The 26,158-nt window shown below is 40.5% G+C and overlaps 1 protein-coding gene across 4 annotated transcripts; it reads right to left on the bottom strand.

Annotated features, from left to right (window-relative positions):
• Positions 1–1,443: 1,443 nt before the first annotated feature.
• GJA3 (gap junction protein alpha 3) lies at positions 1,444–15,589 on the bottom strand. Of its 4 annotated transcripts, XR_010612460.1 has the most exons (4): positions 15,296–15,589; positions 9,356–9,453; positions 9,161–9,208; positions 8,619–8,638 (listed from the first exon to the last, which is right to left on the bottom strand). XR_010612460.1 is itself a non-coding variant. In XM_065678583.1 (3 exons), exon 3 carries the CDS (start codon positions 8,619–8,621, stop codon positions 7,086–7,088), a length of 1,536 nt encoding a protein of 511 aa, XP_065534655.1. In that variant the 5' UTR covers positions 8,622–8,638; positions 9,356–9,453; positions 15,296–15,589; the 3' UTR covers positions 1,444–7,085. The 4 variants fall into 4 exon arrangements, 3 of the variants coding, with proteins under 3 accessions (XP_065534655.1, XP_065534656.1, XP_065534657.1); XM_065678583.1 differs by lacking the exon at positions 9,161–9,208 and having other exon boundaries at positions 1,444–8,638; XM_065678584.1 differs by lacking the exon at positions 9,161–9,208 and having other exon boundaries at positions 1,444–8,638; positions 15,486–15,589.
• Between the last annotated feature and the right edge of the window lie 10,569 nt (positions 15,590–26,158).

Below are 26,158 nucleotides of genomic sequence, written 5' to 3'. Positions count from 1 at the left end.
TAGCCTGCTTACTCCTGCTTGCAATGGCACCTGGCGCTTTAGCCACATCTGTAGCCACTGTCACAAGTGCAGAGGGTCACCCTTAAAAACAAGGTACAGTGAAAGCCCACATATTGAAGATTCTCCTCTAGATACTAAAAATAGTTCTGATAGACCCTGTACTACTGCTAGTGACACAAAAATACACAGATCACCTATCACAAGAAAAAGAAAAGGAGGTAACTACCCATGAAGGACAACATTTTGTTGCTATATGCCACTAATTTATTTCTAAAAATTAAAAAACCCAAACAATTTACACAATGAAGAACAGCTGGTGCAATCCAACTGTTCTACTAATGCAGTAACAGTACTTAAAGTTACCTGTAATCTGGCATAATATCTAATGTCACATACCTGTAAGTGCTAAAATGTGTATTTCCTCAAACACCCTGTTTTCTTGGACTATGACACTCCAGGAATAACACATTCTTCCTAGGCCGTCTTTATGGGAAGACTCTCTCTTCAATTTTATGATATTGGATAAGCATCTGTTTACTCTATTGTCAGCTGAAAATAGACACAAAGATGGTTAGACCTGATGCACATCCAGTTGCCAAAAATGATGAAAATGTCATCCCTACTAAGACCTGACTATCTGACATCTGTTTCCTTGGGAGACAATATATATTCCTATTCCTGCTGGGATAAGGAGTGGGAAAGCACTGATGAGCTTAGTTAAATCCCATTCTTAGCGCAGTCACAGTGAAAATGCTTGCTAAAGCCCAGCTGATTGTTCATGTGCCAGTGCCCTGGGGACAATAGCAGCAGTACAAGGGTGTGGGGGATGCTCTCATTTGGCTATCAGCACAACTGTCCTGACATTTACTGGAGGAGGTTAGAGAGCTCCCCCAGTACACCTCTTCTCACTACCATTAGGCTCTGTGCTGTACCCTGACACAGCTGTGGATGACACCTGAAAGGGGCACACCTTTTACCTCTCCTCCATCAAGCTGCTTTGCTCAATGTGGCAGCAAAGTACCCACACCACCACAAAAACCTGCAGAGATAAAGAGTAGAACATCCATATTTCATACTCCAGTCAGAAATTGTTTAGGAGACAGTGGCTGTGAGGTGATGACGGTGTGGCTGTGTCCCGAGGGAGGGAGAGCCCAGCGCACAGCTGCATCTGCACCAGCTGATGCTGTCAGCTGTCTTTGGAGTACTTTGGCTGTTCAGGTGACAAAACTGTGGCACTTTGCAATAAATCTTTCATCAAAACAGAAAATATGCAACATATTCTGGCCACACACATTGTAGTAAAAACTGCTCTTGGTCAGAAGCAAGTGAGTTCTCTTTAGCAATACAGCTGCACTACTTAAAAAAGCCCAGTGACAGAAATGCATTACCATTTTAAAAAACCATCTATACAACCATGAAAATTTAATCTAAAAGAGACAATGCCATGGTACAAAAAGTTTATTTAGTCACAATTTTGTAAACATATGAGGTAAATTAACATTTACATCAACTTGTTTCTTACAGAATTTAATACACACGGCACTTCTTTGAAGACAGTACTTCTGTTTGCTGTTGCTTTTGTTACAAGTTCCTGACAGCCCAGAAAACTTGTGTTTGTTCTCAGATTCTGTCATGTAAAAGACAAACACCTGATAAGCACAAGAAAGCTCTCAGTAAGCTTTCTTATGCTTTACAACCCTTTAACTGTGAGAAACGGTGTCAATGGGAATTAGGAATATATTCTCCATGTTAAAATATGTTCACATATCTTGCATAACTCTTCAAGGACTGAAACTTCTAGAATTTGATCAGCATCTTACAACAAACTTAAAATGCAAATCTACAATTTCTTTTTCCCATCAGTGTGTTTTTTGCTTATGCAAATAGTCCCATTACCTTTCGTGGTCTTATTTGCAAAAGAAAAATTAACTTGCATAAAATTGTATTTGCAGGCTCAGAACCATGGTTTTGGCTAGAAAGCAAAACACTGGTCTTTTGAAAAGTCTTCTACAGTGTAACAGTGCAATGTTTCTCCACAACTTATTTTGTTTGGAATTTTAAACCAGGCTGTAAATTTAGCGCTCGAAGGATATATGTCACAGCTACTCTTTGTCGTTGAACCTCTAAACACACAAGAAAGCACGTCAATAATAATGAACCTTAGTTTATTTGGTGATAATTGAGTTCATGATGAAAAGTTATCTTTTTCTATCATGTGCTCCCTATATATCCTGCTCCCATATTTTAAATACACAGAGAAAACTGATCAATGATCAGGTTAAACCATCTTTAATGGGACTGCCTTATGTCTGAAGAGTTCCTGTGTTACAGTAAGACAAGTCTCTCTTAGGTTTAATATATTGGCAGAGTCATTCTTTCACTTCTTATACAACTGTAAGCTTAGAAAAATGTTTATTTTATCCAAATGTGCAATCTGAAATCAAAAACTGAATGTAAACTTCAGAAAATCAAAATTACAAGAGCACACATTTCACAAGTAAAACATTTGGAATAAAATAATAATAAAAAACCCCAGCCTGTTCAAAACCATGGTGTTAGTGTCTGTATTAAACAAAAAGACCTGGGGGCTCAACGCTCTGCTGCAGACTGTTGACACCCACGTGAGCTCAGTGGAGCACAACAGTTTGTAGCAGCTGAGGAGATGGTCCCATGACTATCCAAAACAGGGCCTAAGTACTGATGTGATTTTTAAAGCTTGCCTTATTTTACTGATCCTATACTTACATATTCACACCAGAAAATAATCTCGAGAGCTGCAAAATGTCAGACATTTAATTCGCTCTAAGTGCCTTGATAGACAAATATACTCAGGAAAAGCATTCCCTGGTACCACTTTGCACACAACTTACACCAGAAAAATGCACAGTCCACCATCTTTTTCAGTGCACACTACCTATTTTCAAGAAGTTATGATTTTTCAATGCCAGCATGGACCAACAAATTCAAGGAGCACTTTTTTATCTATGAAAACCCAAGAAATTGATTTTCATGTTCCACTTTAGTAAAGGGAAGGTTCTAGCAGGCTGTCTTCATTTAATCAAAATACAAAGGGAATAAATGTTGGGGTTTAAACTGTTAAACTGTTTTCTTTTGTGTTATCTGACAGCTGCACTAATTAATAAAGCCCAGTGACAGAAAACTAGATCAACTACATCCATGGCCAAGAACTTCTGTATTTGTGTATTTTTTTACTGTAATCTTGTAGCTTTGTAAATTTACTGTATCTTTGTGAAACTATAATGAAAAATGTACTAATGAAATCAGTGATTTGGAAAATATGTTTCATATAATCATGGTGGTTGGAAGGGACCTCTGGAAGTCATGTAGTCCAACTCCCCATGCTCCAACCAGGGTCAACTAGTGCCAGTAAGCTGACTTACTCCCAAAGGAGTAGCACATCATATGCATGGTAACTTGTTCAAAGAGTATCTTTTTTCAGTTTTCTCCTTTTCTTTTCCACAGCTTACCTTAGCCTTTTTTTTTTAACTTCCAGTAAGAGGAGAGTAAAATATGAGTATTTGGGGTTTTTTTCATTTTGCTTAATACCTGGAATAATTCTGTTCTCACTTCCACTTTTGCAGTAACTTACCTATTGGTCTCATGTACATGTATAGGATCTTTCAGGATTGTGGCTTGAACAGCCATATGCCTAGGCTAAATCACATATAATTTCCCTCTTTGGAATTAATTCATGCGAAAGAGTAAACAGCTTGGAAATTAGCAGATTATATTTGCCAATAGATTCTGTTCAGCAAGTTATTTGGTGTTTGTAGGTATTTTCTAGAACTATGGAAGTCTTCATAGTTATGGTTTACTCATAGCATGTAGAATTCAGTAATGATTCATATATAAAGTACTCAAAATCAGCCACACCAATAGGATTTTTTTTCCCATCAAACCTGATTCCAGATGTGATGCAGCAGCTAAAAGTGATAAGTAAGCACTAGGGGTCAGTTCTGCCAAGAGTTACCTGGGCTTAAGTGAAAAAACAATTATTGGACTCCAAATGAAATTGTAGGTAATGAAAAGGCTTGACACTGTATAGTTACATGATGGAACTTAAGCTGATTTAAAAAGCACAACCTGTGAGTTGTAGCTTTGCTTTTTTAGACCAGTACTGCTTGGATGCAGAGGCTGCTCTGTCAGATCTCTCTTAGGGGTTTTAAGTAGAGTTACATTTCTCCCCCCAAGCTGCACCTAACAGGAAAAATTAACAGCTTTCCAGTAGTTACTCTGCCTGAAAATACCATATATACCACAAAAGCACCTGAACTTGCTGCAGGTCTAACCACACATAAATTTGAAAAGGGTAGACTAGGTATCAGTTGATCCTAAGTTAAACCTATCTTTGTTATTATTTTATATATATCATACAGATGCAATCCTACAGGAGACACTCTGCAAGGACTGTTCTAAAGTTAAGGACTGCAATATTCAGAGCTCCATCAAACAAGAAGTCAGTTTTGCTCTCAGGCGTTGATACAAAAAACCCACATATTCCAGGTGGTCTGGTTTCTATAAATACACTCCGGAGAGACTTTGACTTTATTCTTTAGAAGCATAAAAGAAAGGAAAATATAGCCCATGAATTTTGATATACTAAAATACAGAGATGCATACTGCCTTATCTCAGCAATACTAAGTTCTTGGCATTTAGCAAAACTTACACAACTGCTAGCATAGATGCTAGTAAATTTTTGAGTGTTAAAATGCCTTTGTTTACATCTAAGCAATTTTATCAACTTTAGTCTAAGTTCAGCATAGTTGCATGGATACAATATAAAGTAGAATTTAGCTTGTATCTTTCTTGCAGAAAGGGTTTTTATGGCTTATAACATAGAAAATTCATGAGAGCATGCCTGAAGCTGAACACCTAATAGAAAATACCTTTATTGTACTACTGTACATTGATTTTTAATGCAGTGTCTGCCCCCAAGGTCAGTGGCAGCAGAAAGACTTCTCCTCACCTGGTTCATCACAGGCAAGTCAAGGAAGTAATGAGACATCATGGCCAAGAGTTGCAGAACAGTGCTTCTGATCATGAGAAACTACACAGTGTTTACTTGTGTCTACTCAGAAAGCAGTAAAAATACAGGTTTAATCTTGAGTGCTGGGAATATATTTTAACACTTGAATAAATTGAACACATTCAGGAAAACATTTAACAGCAGAGGTAACTGGCAATTGTAACTACTTGCCAGAGGGTGACCATGACTTGCTTGAGTAAGGACTCCTCTGCCAGGCCAAACACTTTGAAGATGCAAAGGGTTAGCCCAGTGTGTTTCACTGCGCTTCTCCAATTACAGTACTTTTGATTTACAGCAGCAATAGGACTGACTCCGAGCTTCAGTTCTTTTGGATTTTAATTAGAACGGAAGTTGGGCCTAATCCTGCATTCCTTTTGTACGCAAACTCTCCTGAGCCAGGCATTCAAAATTCTGACTAATGTCTGTGAGAGTACTTGTTACAAAGGAATACAGAACAGAGCCAGCTGTAAGGAAAGCTGCACTTTAGAAAAAAATACCAGCAGTTTCCTCCACCCATTTTTCAAGGGAAACATAATTTTCAAAAGCAGGATTTTAATGTCTTTATCTAAGGCCCCAAATCTACATTCTTTCTGGCTCCCAAGACTCCATGTGAATGTTAGTTTTGCTTGAAAAAGGCCTGCAAGATCCATCCCCAAATCTTGCTCCTTGTTAAATTGAATGGAAATTCTGCAAGTGACTTCAGTTTGATCAGAACAGACCCATCAGCCACTAGCATGTGGTACAGATATTTTAGCCACCTTTTCTGCAATACAGTATTGTCTAAATCTTTTTTCACTGACCTGTAAGACACAACAGATTGTAGTTAAAGGAAAGGGTAGAACACAACAGGAAATAACGTTGCTTTGGGAATTTTGCCATTAATAAGTGTCTTTCCCCTTACATTTTCTTGTGAGATCAAACTAAAATGATTAATTACACAGTCTAGTAATTTTAAACCTACAGATCAAAATTAATTCTCAAAATATTCAAATACTTAAAAATATGCACTCAAGTTTACTTCTAAAAAGCATTTTCCCAACAAACTTAAGCCAATACCTAATACTCTAAAATGCAGAGCTGTACTTTATCTTATTGTCTGTCCATGGGCAATGTGTAGGGCCACAACGTATTGAAATCATAATCCTTGCTTTCTGAAGAGAAATTGTTCTGTGTAATAATTTCTGAGGCGTGGTTTAAATTCCTGTCCTCCTCTAAGCAATTTCAGAAGTCATCTAAAATTATAATCAAACATGCTCAAACATATTTGTAGGCTTAAAAACATGGCGTGATCATGGTCGGCAAACACTGACTAGAAGGTCAAACTGAACACTTCCTAACAGGTCAAGAGTAAAAAAAAATATAGAAAGATGAACCTCAAAAATCTATTACAGGGGTTACCTAAACTCTGCCTGGCCAAGGACCACACTGGCGATTTGCCATGAGCACAAAGGCTTCGTTAAGTCATGTTATATGGGAGAGACTGAGTCACCTTTAATATGGCAAGTTGGTCCTTTAAGGTGACAGGTGCCAATAGGCAATATGCCACCCTGATGTTTGCCACAGGGCTATGCAAGATTTAAGGGGAAGAAAGTAAGTCATTGCATCTGCTCGTGTAGAGCTTACCTGAAGAAGGGTGGAAATGAAGTCAAGGGCAAGAGGGAGATGACAGGCAGCCACGTGGGCACTGGGGATATTAACATTTTTCTCAGATGAAATTCAGCCTCTGGACACATGACCAGCAACCATCACCAGCTCTTATCTGCGCAGGCCTCCCCTGCAGTTGCCTTTGGGAGATCTGCCATCGACATGTGAAGGGAAGCGGGATCGGTCCCTGGCCCATGGGGCTGTGCTTCGGTCACCCCTGACCTATTAGAAAATGTTGATATTTTTTCCCACTACAACTCACAGAGTGCAAAAACAGCAAGCATCAAAATTTGAAGCCCAGGCCATCCCACCACGCGAGGCCTGGCTGCCCCAAGCAGCTCCCCTGCCCTCTCTGCCTTCCACCACCCGCTCCTCGGAGCAGAGGCGACCACACTACACGGCCAGGTCGTCTGACCTGGCTCTGCAGCTGCTCGACTTACTGGCCCTGCTCAAGCGCCGCGTGTCTACGAGCAGCGGTGGCTCATGCATCTCCACAGTGGTGCAGGCAGGCGAGACAGGCTGTTCTTCTGACAGCTCCTCCTCACCTTCCACATCCCACTTGCTGCCACTTGCCCCGCTCAGGCTGGTGCTGCTGCCACTGTTGGCTGCAGCAATGGGCGGCCCCATTGGGGGTGGGAGTAGCTGCTCCAGTGGCTCCTCCTGCTCGGGAAGAGGATGCCGGACACTGCTGGGGGTAGAGGATCCTGCAGAGCTGGAGGGTGCCTTCCCCTGCTGCTCAGCTGCCATGTTGATCCAATTCTGCTCAGCCACCAGGGCATGGCTGTTGCTGTTGAAGTAGTTGATGACGGCTGGTGTCGGTGTGGGGATGGGAGTCGGGATGGTGACGGGAGTGGAGATGGGTGTGGGGGTCACAGCACGGTGCCTCTCCTCAGGAACTGGTGGAGCAACAGGGTAGCTGGCCACAGAGGCCATATTGGAAGGGGGCCGTGGTCTTGGAGCAGCTGCAGCGTAGTATGGTGCCATGGTCACTGGGGCCAGCAACGGTGTAACAGCGCGGGTGTCAGGCAGAACAGGCGTGGGCACGACAGTCGTTACCACCACTGGTGGTGCTGGGGGTGGCAGGGCAACAGGTTTGGACTCCCCTGTTACCATGACTGGTGTCATTGTTGCAACAGGCATCTCAAGGCTGTACCGGCTTGTCATGCCCTGCTTAAGCTTCTTCCACCCCAAGTGATATATCTCAAGCATGTTCAGCAGCAGGGAGACAGAGGCCACCACTAACATGAAGATGATGAAGATGGTCTTCTCAGTGGGTCTTGAGATGAAGCAGTCCACAGTGTGTGGGCAAGGTGAGCGGCTGCACTGATAAACTGGCTTTAGCTCAAAGCCATATAGGAAGTACTGACCCACAATGAATCCCACCTCAAACAGTGTCTTGAAAACAATGTTGAAGACATAGGTACGGAGCAGGGCGCCCCCCATACGGATTCTACCACGTTCATCACGGATCGGGAGCTTCTCTTTTCCCCGTTTACCAAGAGGATCCTTGAAGCTATTGCTGCCTCCTCCACCACCACTGCCAGACACTGCTGCTCCTGGGTAGCTGCTGTCTTTGACGCTTCCCTTCTTTTTCAGCTCTTCTTTCTCTTTCCTCTTCTCCTCCATTCGTACAATGTGCAGCACATGGCCCAGGTAGATGAGGGTTGGAGTGGACACAAAAATGATCTGCAGCACCCAGAAGCGGATGTGAGAAATGGGGAAGGCTTTGTCATAGCAAACGTTTTCACAACCAGGTTGCTGAGTGTTGCATGTAAAGTCCGACTGCTCGTCTCCCCAGACCTCCTCAGCAGCAGCCCCCAGCACCAGTATCCTGAAGATAAACAGTACCGTCAGCCAAACCTTGCCAATAACTGTGGAGTGCTCCTGGGCATTCTCTAACAGCCTCCCCAGAAAGCTCCAGTCACCCATTGTTTCAGATTTATAACCTACAATAAGAACATTAGAGCAATTAGAGCAATGTTCAAAAAAATCTTACAATTGCACAATGCTGGGGCACATCAGATTGATTCTTGACAAATGACAATTCTTAAGCGCACTTCCTTGTAGACTATGGCACACTTATGGTAAGAACAACAAAGCCCTGTGACCATGCAGCCATGGGTTTTGGTGAGCACAGAAGTGGGATGTTTAGTGCTTACACCTGGCTCATACATGTGGTATATATACATACATACATATATATATATAAAAAAATAATATACACCAAGCAAGAAAGATGTGTAACTAAAATTTCTACAAGATTTAAATATTTTTAAACATTGTTTCTGTTTTCTTCACCTGACATGCCTTTAATTTGCCTGTTTTTAGAATAGAACAGGTGGAAATCAATTCACTTTAACTGAATATTCCAATCATTAATCTTCAATTAGTATAACTGCACTTGTGTCAGAGTGTGATACAAAGTTTGCCTAACTCTAAACATGCCATTGTTATCAGGACTTACTTACTCCAGCATTCAGGAAGTTAGTAATGTCCAAGTCTCTGCTATTTTCACACTGTACAAACACAGAAAAATAATTACTCAAAGCCTATGGAATTTACAGTTTAATTCTGAAATGTGTACACCATCACCAAGCATATTCTCAAAGCCTAGTCAAGTTTGAGTTTGTTGATTTCTAAAAAGAATGAATTATTTGAGTAACCTGAAGTATTGGGAAGAATCAGAACTTCTGAGAGGAATGGTGGGAAGGTTTCTATGGCATTTTTCTTACTGTCCTGCCAGCTGGTGTTACTGAACCACCTGTATTGCAACATTATTTAAAAAATAAAAAAAAAAAAAAAAAAAGACACTTTACAAAGTGTGCACAGAGATTTTCTTAGAAATACAAAATTACACCCTATAGCCTTCATTCTGTGGCAAACAATTGGTGTATAGCTTCTCAGTAGTTTCCTACAATTCATGTGTGATGGGCTTCCTATGTCCAGTTCTAGGCAGTGACAGAACTTCTGATTTGGAAAGTCTTAAAGTACAAGATCAGATTTCTCAGAAGTTGTCTTCAATTGAGAAACAAGCTGTTACCTGCTGGTGTCACTTCTGTTATCCTTGGCCTGTTCCTAATTGGAATGCATGTAAGAATATTGGAATATATGTAAGAAGTACATTTTGTTCTTCTAATGAACACACCTATATTTTATATGTCAACCTTCAACTGAAAACAAAATGCAAAACTTTCAGCTAATTTCAATACCTTCAGAAATACTTACATAATAATTATCATTCAAATATAACAATTTGCATGGAGGAAAAAAAAAAATCAAACACCACTACTGGAAAAGTCTAATTATCTTCTTGTTTAAAAATCTCCAAATATTTCATAACTATAACTGAATTACACTTTAATCTTTTTATTTTTATACTTATACTCTTGTCAAAATACCCCATGCCTCTTACAATTCCCAAGAAGAAAAGACATTCATCATTACAGGTAGGATATTACCACTGAGAAAAAGTACTATTCTTGGTGTTACATTTACTGTGATTTCCAGCAATGATGTCACTGGTTTTCCAGATGAAGCATTTCCAAAGTCTGTACTGAACTTCTGTCAGTCTTTTAGTTGAGGTTATTCAAGTTACCTTTTTAATAATTTGATTTTGAAATAATGAAATATGAAATACCAAGAACTGCAGAATAGCATACTGTCACACAAAAGGACGCAACACACCCATTCGTATTTTGTGGTTTTGTAAATCCTGGAATACTAATTCACTTTTTATCCCCACAAAGTTGATTCAACAAAAACTACCCCTAAAAAATAGATATTTTATATTCTACAAAACCACATTTCCTTTAATATAACTAAATTCCTTTTCCAGCAGAGCACAATAAACTGTAGATGATAACAATGAAAATGTCAATTTTGTGTAATAGTGTCTCAGGTCCTAAAATGATTTTAAATCTTTCTTCTTTTTTTTAAATCTCAAAATAGTAGCCCAAAACTGAATAAATTGTTAAAATACTTTATTTTTATAATCCTAATTTAATATATTTATATTAGTTTAAAATTTAATCCTCAATCCTAATTTTATGAAGTTTACAATATTTTGGAAGGTGAAGTAATTTTAGTCTTGAGCAGTATTAACTTTTAATGGAATAATTAATTAATTTTGTATCTTTTTTACTATATCATTTAAAGATACACTCGATTTAGTTTCATCTTCGGTCAGAACTAATCTGCCATTTGGGAATGTTCTCATTTTGAGTAGGAAAATGTAGGAACAGTGAAATGAATAATCTTACATTTGATGGATTCAAGTAGTTTAGCATAACCCTAAGTTCAGTATTTCATTTCTCTTCTGTCCTTTGCATTATTCTGTGCCTCCGTTCTGTTCCCTCTGCCTCGCTTTTTGTTTTCTATCCAGACCAAGCAGAATAGGCAGCTCAGATAATGAGTAGTCAAAGTTGTGGCTTGTTCTTTTGTTACTAATACTTGTAATAAAAAGTTTATTAATCAGCAAAAGTTAGCACATTAAATCTTCTTTAATTCATAAATTATGGTCCATTTTCAGAATGGTTGCCATTACCTTTGCATCCAATGGCACAGAGGCGGCACACTGTTCTTTATAAAGACAGATGGTACCTTCTATTGTTCAAAAAAATTAAGTTAATCTGTGCTCATGAAAAATGATAAACCCTGCACTGTAAGGTGAACAAAGGTAGCAATCTTTTTTTTTTCTAGAGGTACACTTTAGTGTATCTCTTACTAAGATCACAAAGTGATGACTACAACAAAAGCAGGGTTTTTTTGTTCTTTTCTGAAGAATTATCTAGTGATCAGTGAAAGAAAAATAACTCATAAAAAGTAAAGATGACAAATAATACCATCTAACTTATTCTCAATCATCCTTCATTCATTAATACTACTTAAGATTTTTTTTTCTCTTTTTACTACAGGTCAATATTGCCCAGGCTTGAGATTATTCAGGACGCTAAAAATGTGACACAATGCATTTCTTAAAGTATGCACTTATAAAAAGCTATTCTAATACTTAAATGAATTCAAAAATTTATTTCTGTAGATCAGAGTGTGCAAATTGACCCTGTACACAAAGAGAAGTGCTTAAACAGTGAGCAGATACTTCACAGCATCTTAACAACACAGAGGTGAACTGCAGCAATCATTGCCTTCACTACCAATGTGTATTATCCGTGGTACACAAATACAGGAAGGACATAATTACCAAGGGCAATGCAAAGATACGTATCTCCACGGGCTGGAGGGTTCTAAGAAATCCAGGTCCTGTATTTTTCTTCAGTGACAGTAAGTTTTCCAAGCAAATGTTCTTTAAGCCAACGTAACTCAGCCAAAAATCACATCAAGAATTTTAAAGGGTTGCCTTGATACAAATAATGATTAAATGACATAAAACAAAACCAGGGAGCTTACAGAGCTCACAGAATATTTGAGTTGTCACCAGTAAGTTCAACAATAAAATACCCAATCTAAGTTTAAACAACTACAACTCAGTATTTTAGCTGAGAACAACTTCAGGCTTTTGTAGTATGACATAAACTTCAATTGTACAGTATTACTCTCAGTGCTGCTGAAATACAGAGCAAGGCAACTGTTAAATTGCAAGCTTACATAAGGATTGTGAAGGGAAAGATTTTCTTCTGCTGTGCTTGGAAAAAATGCAGGTAAGAATTGAAACACCTTTATCTGTATTTCATGACATTCATGAAAAAATATCCATTAGGTAAGACAAAGAATCTGTCTCAGAAAGCAATATAACTCACTGGTATAAAAAGCAAGGATTTCACGAGCCCTCAGATCATTTAATAAGAACTGGGAGTCATACCGTGTTTGTGTCACTTAGAAAACCATTCCTCTCAGACAAATGTTGAAAAATGGGCAGTTCATAAAAACTGGAATGGCTTTCTGTTTAAGAATCAATGCTGTGCTATTAATCACTAAGTTTAGCACATGCAAAATACACTTTCTGGATGGTGTGTTTATGTGTGATGCCATATATATCCCTCTACAGGAGAGAAATAATTATCATGTGGCATCTATGAACTTGCCAGTTATTATTTCTATTTCTCATTACATCACTAAAGAGGTTCATCATGATGTACCAAGTATGTGAAATATGATATTTTAAGTATTTATAATTTTACTTGTACGTGTACATGTTTATGTATTTATAGACACATATGTACACACATAAATAACTATACTAGTACAGCTAAAAAATATCCCTTAGCAATTACCAAGAAATGTAATAGATGTCCTTATCTAAATAAGATTTCTTAAATTCAGTCCACATTTTCTTTCGTTTGTTGTAACAGTCTAAAATACTGGGATTGAAGTTTTTATCTTCAAAATTAGCTAGATTTTATAAACCAGTATGAGAAAAAAATGCTGTTAAAAGAGAAACCAAGTTGCCATATTTCCTTTGCTTTTACACTGAACAATCAGGAGTCTCTATTACTACCATGTTTTTAACCGCTAACTTAAATCTGATAAAAGCAGTCACCCTGCACAGTCTGTAGCACGACCGTGTCATTCCAGACAAACTGGCAGATATGCAGGGACAGAATAAACTACTATAATTTCCAGCGGAAGCTAATGGTGTTTGGTCATGTACATATATATGAAACACAATGGTGGGTGTTCTATAAGGCACAAATGAGCTTTCATAATAAGCTTTATAAACTGTTTAAATAAGGACTTGAAAAACACCCTTCCTCTTGCTTATAGTGTCATACTTTCCAACACATCTATTATCACTTTCATTGTATTTTAAACATTTGTTAAAAATTAATTCCTCAGCTGACCTTGTTATTACCTTAACCTTACTTTACTGCTGTGGATCCTCCTCCTTAAACCCCAGACGAAACTTCACTTCTTCTTGGCTTCACTTACCTCTGAGTGAAAGTTTGGCCTGAGTAAATGAAAAGTGCAAGGAGTGCAGGGCTGAGCCCAGGAGAGCTACACCCCACCTGTAATCTCCTCTGTTCCCTGGCATAACAAAGCCTTGCTCTGATTCACAACTCGAAGGAGAAAAATAGGCACAAAAAGTAACCCCTCTTCTCCCCCAGAATACTCAAATGCCATCTTAGAGCTCTACATTGGAATCAAAAGACAGTAACTTACCAATAAAACTCTGAAAGGTGTGAAGGGTGTGGAACTACCAGGGGACTATGGAATAGCCATCAAACATGAGGGAACAGTCCCTACATCCCGAGTGAGTGAAGCATGAATGAGATAGATCTGTCAGGTGCCCACATACGATGAGCCACACGGATCTAAAAACTGCACAGTTCGGACTGTCCCGCCCCCTGCCCCTGATATACAAAGGAGAGAAGAGACTTTCTGCCATTCAAAGACACAAGACCCCTTTTCACTGCAGAGAAGCAGGTACCCAAACAGACAAGTATCAGTCTTGAGGGGGTCTTCAGGCAAGTTACAGTAACTGCAAGGGACACAGTGCTATATACACTGTTCAAACTTCTTGAAGAACATTTTTGTCTTATAGAAACCATTTGAATTTTAGAGTTTAATTCTAACATATTCCAGTAGGATTTTCCCTTTTAATTTCCCTTAAAGGGAAACTCAAGTAGTTCTGGCTACTCAGTTCAATTCCTTCTGCATTATCTATGCCAGTGTCTTAAAGACACGTAAATAAAACCCCAACCCCCCCCCCAAAAAAAAAAAACCACCCTAAACCATGAACAAAACAACTTTTCTTGGTTATAACATTGGCAAACTTTCACTTAAACAAGCTGCAAGTATCTTCCAAAGAATACTTACTAATCTCAAATTCTTTGCAACCCTTGTGAGTCCTAAGTGAACAAGTGTGTGACTGGCAGTTTGGTAACTCTCAGACCACAATGTGACTGGAAAGGTAAAAGCCTGGTCAGTGCAGGGAGGCCACCCCACTATCAGGAGAAAGTGTAAGGGCCAGGTAACTCAGCACTCACCCTAAGAAACCCCAGAGCCATTTCGGGTTACACTCCGGAACTCCATCGTTCTCTGTGAATGATGGCCCACGTACAGGGCAGACAGCAATTCTGGCTCTGCTTCTTATTTAGGATTTAACTTTACCCTGAGTGTAAAACTGTCTTGAAGTGCACATCCGTGTTCGAATGCTAGTGGAAACCCTTAAGGAAGAAGTTAACATGCCCCTACACATGCACACTTCTGTGGGCCATGCCCACAGCAATCACAGACACAAATGGTATCTGATGCTCCTCCCTCCGCTGCATTTTCTGTGAGGTTTGGACACTTTTCGCTGCCACACCAGGCCGTTATCAGTCCCCTCTGCGAGCACCGCTGCCTGCATACGGTTCCCTCGGTGGGGCAGGAACAGAGAACACTTACAGCAGGAGATATTTAAAGCAGTAGGGCCCTTTCCACTACTCCTCCTCAGCACAGTCCGCAGAGCTCGGGCTCGCCCTGCCCTCCTGCAGCCCAGCTCAGGGTCGGGGGGCACGGTAAGCGGCCACAGGCCCCAGGCCGGCTCCCGCCGCCCGTCCCCAGCGCAGGCTGCAGGTCTGCCCGCGGCCACGTCCCCTCCAGCAGAGTCTCCGGGGCTGCTGGCCCGCCAGCCGAGCGGCACAGCCCAGGCTTGCTCTACTTACGCTTTGCGGGAGCAAGGCTATTTTAAGTAGCAAAACATTAACTCGTTCAGAAGAGTCCGGACAGTGTTGGCTCACAACTCGTTTAATTAGGAGGGGAAAAAAGCCCCAGAGTTCCCTCGGGCTTCGGCAACTACCGGCGGCGGCGGTGCAGGGGCGGGACGCGCCGGGAGCCCAGCGCCCGGCTCCCTACCTGCTGCCTCCGCTGGCGACGCGCCCTGGGCAGGGCGGGCAGCTGCCCACAGCCCGCCTGCGGCAGTGGACCTCTGACGGCCCCGGCAGGCTCCCGACACTCGTCCTCCGTCCCTCCCTCTCTCCCCTCCCCTTGCCCGCCTCCCACAGCTGGCGGAGCTGCGGGCATCACACTCAGCCCCTTTCCAGAGGCCGGGACGTTTGCCGGTCTCTCACGGGCTTTTAAAAGGTGCTGATAATCCGTCCTCCTTCGCGGGCCAGGGTGGGATTTCCTGAGACATAAACAGGCTCTTCCTCCGAGAGGACAAAAGCGTAAGAGCCCCCTCCCCGACAGGGCCCGCCCCACTGGGCTGCGCTCGAAGGCGGCGCGGCGGCAGCCGCTCGCTACCTGCGCGCCCAGCGCCGCCCGCCGTCCCGCCAGGGCCCCTGAGGCAGCCGCCAGCACCGGGTCACGGCCCGCCCGTGCGCTCCGTCACAGCGCCGCCCACCGGCGGGCTCCTGTGCGGTGGGCGCCAGTCCGGACGGAGACCGTGCGGCTTGCCCCCGCGCGGCGTTAGGTGTCTGTTAACGCGCGTCTACAAACCCCCAGACTGGAGGAAGCTCGTCACAGGAAGGTTTTAACTTTGCTGCCGCTGCTGCTCGTCCTGCAGGAAGGACCCCACGGGGCCTTCACCCCCAGGGTGCTTCAGGGCAGTGGCTACTGTCCTTCGACTTGCTGACTAAAGGCAGCATTGCATCAAGTCCTTGAAGCATTCTAAGAAAAAACTTGACAAGTTTTATACATGTAAAGCCTGAGACTTCAAAGTTTGAGAGCCTATACCTGGGACTGAGCACTACAGTGAGTTAGGCACTACAGATAAGTCTTTTAAAAGTTTATTTTCCTCAGACTCTCCTCAGTCAAGATTAGCTGTCAAGCTGTTGTGCACAGGCCCTTCGAAAAGAAGAACAGATTGGTTGCAACTGTTTTCAAAATGGTGATTTAAAGGTGGGTCTTGATATTTCCAGCATCGGTACTCAAAAATATTACTGCCACCTGTAGTTTGTTTAGGCTTTTGTGTGTTCTTTACTGTTGTCCCGAGAAAGGAAAACATTAGACAGAATGACTTGAGCTAGCATGGCAACTCAACAGTTCTCCAGCGATAACATGATTTTCTGTTGATAGCTACCCTACAGAGCTAAAAACTTAACCAAACCGGGTCATTCCCAAGCTCTCTGTTGCTCTATTTTATAGTAAAAAGCTTTTAGTAATGGTAGTATAGTAAATAGTTTTTAATAGTTTAGTAGTACAGTAAATAGTTTTTAGTTAAAAAACTATCCAAGAAAAATTTTGAAATGCTTTGAGGAGCTGTGTGCAGCAGATGACTGGTGACAAAACTGAAACAGACTATCTGCATGTTCTTGAATCCTTGCAATGCTTGTTTGCTCCCTACAAATCTTTCAGCTGAAAATATGATGGAGGAAGATCTCTGTTAATCTAGGCACTACTGGTGGCACAAGGACAAATTGCTTTGGTCAGAGACGAGTGGTTTATCTGGAACACAGTGCTGCCATGATTCTAAGTGTAGTAGTATCGTGGTGTGGATCCTGAAACAGTGAGGCATGAGATGCCGTGTTAGGGTACAGGAGATAATCCCAGCAGCCCCAGTAGCTCCTGCCTTATAACTTTCTTCATGCAGTGAAGTACCTTGGCTCATCAGATCAGCTGAAGCACAGGAAGTTTGATTTAGGGAGTGGTAGAGAGAGCTTTCTCATCAGTCTGTCCAAAAGGTTTAATAGCATGAAGCATTGGGTGTTTCCACAATGGCTTTTTCATTCTCTGGAAGGTTTTTAAGTCCTATTTCTCACCACCTGTACAAACCAGCCTTGACAGCTTTTTGTAACAAAAATATTCTTGCTCAGGACAGCAGTGAGGTTCTAGAGCAGCCTTTCAGTCCTGCCACAGAAGGTTGCCAAGACAGAATTCAGTACATTTAAAACAGGGATAATCTGATACAGTGCTTGCCTACCATTGGACTACACCCATCAGCTAACAATTGCCTTTCCAATAATTCCCTTATGGGTTCTTACAAGAAGAGGTTTGGGCTGTTGCCAAAACCCTCGAGACAGGCAAGGATTCAAAATCCCTGGGGGAAGCTTGGAGGCAGCAGCTTTAAAAATAAAGATCCAATTATGTACTGGTGAAAGCCCAAACATGAAAGCATATTAAGGAGGTATGGAGGGCTGTTAGTCACATACTAGAATGTGAGGATCTGAACCCATATTAAGGGGGAAATAGGAAAAGTAGGACTTGTCTCCCTGAGGAATTTATTCAGAAGGAAAATATCCTGAGATTTAAACAATGATGCTAAAAAGTGTCTCTTTATGTGGACATTCTGACAGAGGGGTTCCCATAAAAGAGCCATCCTGCTAGCTTCCTCATTGCCACTTATCTTTAAAGGTGCACAGCACTGCCAGTGGCCAGATGCCCCTTCAATGTGCTCCAAATTCCTAGGTCCTTGTTGTGTTTAAAGGGTTCCCTCCATTGTCATTAATGCTAGATAACAAAATAAAACTGAATGTGTCATTTATTTTTCTTACATTAAAATGCACATTTAAATAATTTTCAAACTTCCTTTAATTACCTTGTTTAGTACCACTTTTCATTTTCCATGCAAGCCTCCACACCGGTGACAACCCCTGTTCCACACGCGGACAGGCCTTTAGCAATGTATGATTTGGCTGTGACAGAAACAAAGTTGAATTCAAGATATGTGGAAACAGAACAGTAAGGCAGGTACTTTTAAGACCAGAAGAACCAGGTTTGCATGAAAAGGTACAAAGAAGATCAAAAATAGATACCAAGCTTTATGAAATGCTAAAAGATCTAATAAGGAGATATATCTTGATCTTAGTCTGAACCTGAGTCACTCCTACAGTATTGATCCAAATCAGTGTTTTACCACACGCTATTTCTGATTTAAGCATCTATTTTGAAGTACAGAAGAGGATTATTCTGACCATAGCTGTTCATCCAAACACAACGTAGTGGAAAGACCCCTAAACCGCTGTTATGTGTTAGTTGTAAACAGGCCACGCCGGTGATGAATGGCTCAGCAGTGCTGACAATAGTTCTGTTTACGCAGTCAGCCTAAAAACGGGCTACAAATGCCTTCACTTCAGCATATTGCCGCACCGCTTCGGATGTCAATTAAAGAAATCGCACTTGACATACCGATACGCTACAGAAGATGGCACTAAAGATATTTAACTGCTGAGAAAGGGCACTGGGACCTCAGGAGGCCCAGCTTGAAGCAAGGAGGATTAAAATCTTCTCTAGCTGTTCTCTACATGGGTGAATAGAAAGACTTTAGAACTAATTAACTAATAATAAAAATACTGAAGTAGTAGTTTCATCTCATATAGGAATTATTATTATTGTACCTATTAGTGATTAGTGTTTTGTTAGACACTACTGACAAGCACATCAGCTAACATGGCATATTAACAAATAGGACTGGTGACAGGAATAATTATTCTTATTTCTATTTTGTAGGAAGAGTTATTGTGATTTGTAGTTTGTAGGAATGGAGGCACAGGAAGATTTACTGACTCATCCTAGGTTACACAAGAATGGCACTGAGACCCTAGGCTGGCGTTTTACCCACCATAACAGGCTTTCTCTCAAAAGTCCATTTGAAACTGTGGGAAGATTCCTGGAGCAGAAAAAAAGAAATAGGACCGTTCTGGGATATGTTTTCAGTGAGATGCCTTCAGATCATCTTCATGGAAGCAAAATCTCCATGTAAGATATAGCAGAGGAAGAACTGTAACTCTGCAAGCCAGGCATCTGTTAGGAGGAAGAATCAAAACAGAGAGACACAGAACATGCAGCATCTGAAGAAGCATGACACCTTTTATAATTCCGTCATTGTGTGATGCTTTTTATCCACACTACTGCCAGAAATACAAAGAAATAAATATACTGATACTTGAAATATATTCATTCCTGCCACAAGCCTGGCAGAAAGCTAACCAAGCTGAAAACAAATCAAAATGCAGAGTTCAAATAGTTTTCTGCAGAGTTAGTGACTTAAATCAGCTCACGCAAAAGTTGAGAGGAGATTGTGGCAGAACAAGGGAGAAGATGGTCAGTAAGTGAGAAGCAGGGCCAGTAGAGAGGAAAGCAGGGAAGGGTATAGGAGCAAAAAAGGGAAAAGACAGTAAGACTTTTGCCTCTCTAGTATCAATCACTTATGAAAATACAGCCAGAGGTGGTGGTTTGAATTTCCAGTGTGTGTAGCTGCAAATAAACTTGATGCCATTCCCTCTGCCCCTTCCACTCACTGCCTGCACCTCCTCTTACCCAACACCATGGTCTACAGCGCCACAGCCATGTCAGCATAGAAGTTCATGTGGCCTCCCTGTAAACCAGATCAAGGAGCTGATCCAGGTAAAAAACAATCCAGCAAAGCTAAAACAGTCACCCGATCCAGTCTTGAGCACAGCTGTGCAAACAAATGTGCTGGCATAGTAAAAGGTTCTGGAGAGGAGGCACTCTGTTGAATGGGGTGGGAGAGACACAGACAGGTTAAGAATGAGCAGGAAGGGATGACATCACTGTTAATGCTCTAAACTAATACTACCAATGAACAATTCACAGTGCCAAACCACAACCAAAGCTCCTAAACAAGGATATTCTTCATTGTATTCCGGTTTAGAGCAAATATGGTATGTTTTACCAGGAATTTACTTTGCTGACATGCACAATGAATTTCTAAAGACCTCAAATACTGGCTACCTTCAACAGAAAGGAGCAGCAATAGATATCTTGCTTTGAAATAGAGAAACAAGCTCATGTAGAGGAAGTTTTCTCTACAAAATTCAAACTGCAGCACAATGTGATGGTCTGCCTTTGAAATGAAGAAAACCATGAACATAGAACGGCATGCTATTGCTGTGAAACTTTTCCTGGACACAGATCAGGCTTCAGTGGCTTCCATTAATGTCTGCATGTGAAAGTCAACTGGGCAGCAAAACTGAAAAGTGATCTGGGTTTTGATCTTGCTGTTAGAAACAATGCCTCTTTTGTGAGACACAAAACTGAAGCAGAAGGAGGCTTTGACCCACTGTGCTGAGGAGCGGAAAAACCCTCATTCCATCACCAACAAAATTTATGTGAATTACCATTTTGTTTACTCACAATGCCACCTCACATGCTTCGTCTGGTGGGATTTGTTATAGCACAGGAAGGTATTACAATGGCTAAGAGCACAGAGGAACCACGACAAAGGTCATGCTGGATGGACCTTGCACTGACAAGGACACTTGAATTTATATGAAATGACTTTTATTCAGAAAAAGGAACCTGTACAATTGACTCCTCACAGATTTTAGAAGTTTCTTCTGCCCTAGATCAGATTCCTATACCTAGACCATCCACCACAGATGTTGGACTGAGTTGCCATTTAACAGTCTTCAGTAATGGAAAGTCTGTCATCCAACTCAATGCTTAGCCCTCTTCACAGAAAGGTTTTGCAATGACTAGCCTACATCTCATTCCAACGTAAGCCTATTATTTCTTGTCCTGTTGCCAGTGGATGTAAACAACAACAGCTTCATCTTCTTTGCCACAGTCTTTTACATATTTGAAGAGTGCTCCTAGGTCTTCCCTTAGACTTTCCCAGGCCAACTCATTTCTTTCAGGTTTCCTCACAGTTCCTGTGTTTTAGCTATTTGGTTGTATATTATTCCCAACTCCTTGGATTTTTCAGCTGATAAATTGGCTTTTTGGGGGGTAGATGGTTACCAAAAATATGATCTAGATAAGGACTTTTATGTGGAAACATCCTATTTGTGACAAATCTTCAATACATACCACTATGATACTTTTCTAAGTCAACAATATTATTGACTTGAATGATCTACTACAAACTATCTATTATTCTACTGACGATCTATTAAAATTTCCTGCTTTTCTCTACAAAACTGTTCTTTGCTTCAGAACAGGTCTCCATCGTACAATTCTGCAAGTACTTAGTGTTACACAACACTAGCACTTAGTCCTTCCTAACTTCACAATCTGCTTTTGTTAAGCCATTTCTCCTGGTGATAAAGATCCTATTGAATTCTAAGCCTATCTTCCCGTGTACCTGCAACCCCTCCCAGCTGCACACAGTTTATCGCATTTGGTGGATCCTTACATTTTGACAATGAGTCATTAATAATTATTTTACTGCTATACACAAAAGCTTTTATCATGACATAGGCAGAAATTATTCCTGACAAATCCATGTTGCAATCTCTCAGTCTTCCATCAGATAGCACTAAGAGAATGATTTACTCAGTTTGTGCCTGTGTTTGTGTGCACGTGTGTGCATAAGTGTATACACTAGTTTTATTTATGTGTGCTGGAGATTCTGTTTAAACTGTGTATTGAACACTCAGTCCTTGGAAAAGATGCAACACCTAAGGCAGGAACATAACTAACTGTAAGCAGACATTACATTAGTGATGCAACATGCAATAGGTTTGAAATCTTTATCACAAGATTACAACAATATTTTTTTCCTGGCACCTGTTGCAATGATCTTAGCAAACAACACTTGATTAAACTGTTCTGCTTCCTTTGAACGTGACACAGTTGTCACCTTTAACTTTCAGTTGCAGAAACTTGGAAACAATGAGACTCAGAGTTGACTCTGTGTACCAGGACTGCTATAATACTTTTAAATCAAGTGAAAGAAGTCTTGTGACAAAAGAAATATTATATAGTTACATGTAATAGATACCAAAAAGATAGCAAGTTTTCCAGTCACTCTGTTAAAAGAAAGAGCAGCATTCCTGCTAATGTGTGGAACACACAGAGGTATGGAAGGGGTTTCTATGTGTTCTCTTAAAGAGGGAACCTCAGTAAAAAATTATCTGCAAAACACTGTTAAACTAAATTTCAAGATTCCAACTTAAGAGTTGAAGACTGCTATTGTCTTTCCCAGCTGATAAGCCTATATTACCATAATTGCTTAGACAACAGAAAAGACACAGCTTGCCTAAGCCTGCCTAGCACAAATTGTCCACCAAAAAATGCCCCCTGCTTTAGACCAGTATGACTGCATTCACACACTACAGTATTTATTGTGCTGGGTACTGTGCCTGTCTGTGAGTGAGATTTTGGTTCTTAGCAGCATACAGAATATACACTACTGTTCAAAATATTCGTCTACAAACTGCAGTGATCCATAGATCAACTGTGAAAGTTCTCTATCAGTTCACTCAAAACATACTTCACTAAACTTTATGTCCTATTGATACCATATCACTCCTTTACCAGAAAGGATTATGCAAGCATCTGGCTATCTGGTGGTATTCTTGGAGACGATTCTTTTTAGTAGATGGCTTAATCAAATACAATGTATTGAGCATAGAGCTGGCAGATGTAAAATAACCATGATCATGATACAGAAGATGAGTTAGTGGCAGTGATTTCAGGTGCAGAAAAAGAGAGAAGGTATGTGCAATTCTGATCCTAAAATCTATGGTAGTACTGGGGGACCAACCATAGCAGGGGCAAGCTATGTTCTCAAATGTGGAAACTCAGAGATGTGTCTTGTTTCCTCAGTTGGCCCTGCCAATTGAAGCTTAATACATTTCCAAACCTAGGTTATAAAGACTTTTTCTTTGGAGGCTAGGACAGCTTATAGGGAAATCACACAGGTCAGAGATGGGCCAGCTTTACAGAAGAGGTATATATTGTGTAAAAGAAAATGACAATGACAACCTGGGTTGGTCAGATGAGAAAAAAGTATCTATATCTCCTGAACTATCTTGAAGATCATTACCATTCTTAGCTCATTAAGCCTCATGTAGTTACCATTACTCTTGCCACTGTCTACAAACAAGTTCAAATGACTGTATAGATAAGACAGAAAATCCAAAGAAACCTGTAATTAACACCCAAGGTAGTGGCTGTCCTGTCAGAACAGATGACCACAAAATACAGTGCAATGCTTTGAGTGTGATTTTGCCTGTAAAACACATTAGCCTAAGTTGCAGACGAGGGAAGTGTGATTAGGAAAAAAAAGAGATATTAATTTTCCAGTTTGTAGTAAAGTGCTCTTAGCTGTTGATTATTTGCTTCTGTACACTTTTTACAAAATAAAGCAACTTTTAAATGTTGCTACTTCAAATTGAACCTCCATGGTACAGGAACATTCTTCTTTGCATGGACAATATAATTTGTCATTTAAATTCTTGCTGATAGGAAATTACAAAATACATTGGCTCATGATAACTGCAAAACATCTGAAGGATTTTATTTTTTAATTTTGTCTAAAAAACCCACTTCTAATAAAGGTACTTCTATATCCAGAAGTCATAAATACAGATTTATACTTCTGATTTCCTTTTAAATCAGTCTTTCTTCCATGGGAGTTATTTTTTTTTCTCTAGTTGGGTCTATGAGTTGAAAGTGAAGTTTGCTTTCCCACCCTCTGCCCCCCTTTCTAACAAATATGTTTGTAGTTACCATTTCAAGGTTTTGGGTAAAATTCTAGCTTGACAAAGTCAGTGATGATTTCTGCTGGTGAATCAAGGTATTGTTTAGCCAGTCCCCCTCCTACACTCCCCAGTTGTGATACCACATTATTTGACACTTTATGTCCTGGCTACACTGGACAGTAAGGAATCAGCCTCTTTTACAGACATGACTTCAGATTTTCTGCTCCAGTTTTCAACACTCTTGCAATGTTCATTCTGAGAAGAGCCTAGGAACCAAGTGCCAAAACCATAAAAACATAGACACTTCTGGTGCATTTCAGGAAAGAACACACACAATTCCATATAGCATTGTATTTTAATCTGTATAAAAGCCATTTTTAGGAGGTCAACCATGCAATGTAGTACATGTAGAAAAAGGTGCAATTCCTATCTTCCTATGAAATATCTGAAGTACTTTCCCCTACACAGCAGTAATTTAGTCAAATTAAATATACACAGAAAATAAATCTGAGAGACAGTAAATATGTTCTGGTAGAGCTATTACTGCCCAGTGTTGCAGTTCTGGATCAAAGTTCTCTTGGCTGCTTTCAGACACTTTCCCTGTTTCTTTTTTACCCTGTGTGATAATCTGGTTGACAAACTTTTAGTTGAAGACAATCTTGGTGTAACTGTTAGCAGTTTTGGTGTGTCTCATTCAAAGTCCCAGTTAAACTCCAAAACAGGCTGCGAAAACAAACGCTTGTCACCTAAGAAGCTGGTTAAATTATTCATCACCAGCCCTTTCTAGTTGCAGTTCCGCTAGTACAAGGCTGACTTAGCACATCTGACTTCTAGTAGGGGGTCACATATGTGACTCTCCACCAGCTCATAAACTCTGCAGGATAACAGGCAATGTAACCAAATGTAAACAACCTGCAGCAGAAGGCTAAAATCCTTAGAATACCCCTTGGATATTAAATGTAGTATTGGTGCCTATATTTTCCATTATGGTGAACAAGATTTTCATTAGACGTTAGGTAATGCACGGCACATACAAGTAATACAGAAAACAGACACTGCAAGAGTGCTTTAATTATAATTTCAGGGGGGAAAACATCCTCTTGTTACAAAAGAAATGTAATGCTAGAGTACTGGGAGTATAGATAGTTCTTTTCATGCTTGTATGTGAAACAATGTAGGAGCTTTACCAAGCACAAACCTGGTGTGCCAAGCTCTGTTCTTTAGAGTTGAATTGAGGATGTTTTCACAGTCCATATTTCCAGTTCAGCTCATTATTAATGGCTTTCCATCTTTTTGTTTGTGTTTCTGAGACTGGTGTTTTTATGGTTTTCTTGCTCCTGTTTGAGATGACAGATTTCCATCTGCAGTCAAGCTGTAACACTGGATGTAGCCCTCAAGCAGTAAAAGCCTGCTTATGCTCACTTTCAATGCACAGCGAGGGGTCACAGGTCTTAACTCATGCAGCTTGGTTTAATCCAACAGTGATAAACTTAAGTGTACAATAAGAGATGGATGCAAACAGAGAAGCTGAAATAGCATGCATTCATTCTAGGGACAAGCCAGTTATTAAAGCCAAAGAGGAGAAATACCCAGCTTTCTAGAAGTGGGTTCAATGGGCAGGCACTTGGGAGATAAAACTGCTGCTGTATCTGCTGGTGTAGCTGCCTATAACAGTGACAGATAAAACCTGTCTTTGAGACTACTTTGAAGAGAGAAGACCAGACTCACATAGCCCTTCAAGTTGGTAATGTACAATTCACATCTCAGCAATGTGAACTTCAAGAAAAATACCAAGTCCCTCCTTATTTCTGATTGGGTCCCTTTGCTTTTTTAGCTCTGCAAGCAGTCTGTAATTCCCATTAGACCTAATGTAAGAAAAGGAAGGGAGATTCAGTATCACAATGTGAAATGTCAGAGAGATTGAAAGTGGTTTGATGCACTCACTTGAAACAGAGAGAAGGTAGGGAGAAAAATTTATGAAGAAAAGCTGTGCAGGTTTTATAGGAAAAAGGGACTGATGGAAGGAGCACTGGTAGGTGCGATCTACTGTGTCTCATGCTGCAAGTTGAAGCACTTGTTTTGGGTAACAGAATGAAATGATATGATTTTTCTTAGCTTTTACTGAAAAAAAAAAGTAACAGCTGAGGGGGCACAATCAGGTGGTAAGATGTTTCTTCACTGAATAAAATCTACTGTACTGAG

The sequence above is a fragment of the Lathamus discolor genome, chromosome 4, assembly GCF_037157495.1.
Source record: "Lathamus discolor isolate bLatDis1 chromosome 4, bLatDis1.hap1, whole genome shotgun sequence".
Lineage (NCBI taxonomy): Eukaryota > Metazoa > Chordata > Aves > Psittaciformes > Psittacidae > Lathamus > Lathamus discolor.
The sequence above is the reverse complement of the archived record's forward strand: the minus strand, read 5'-3'. Positions and strand labels throughout refer to the sequence as shown.

Bases quoted from the DNA above. Each gene is read 5' to 3' on its own strand.
- GJA3 (XM_065678583.1), bottom strand. From the start codon at position 8,621: ATGGGTGACTGGAGCTTTCTGGGGAGGCTGTTAGAGAATGCCCAGGAG.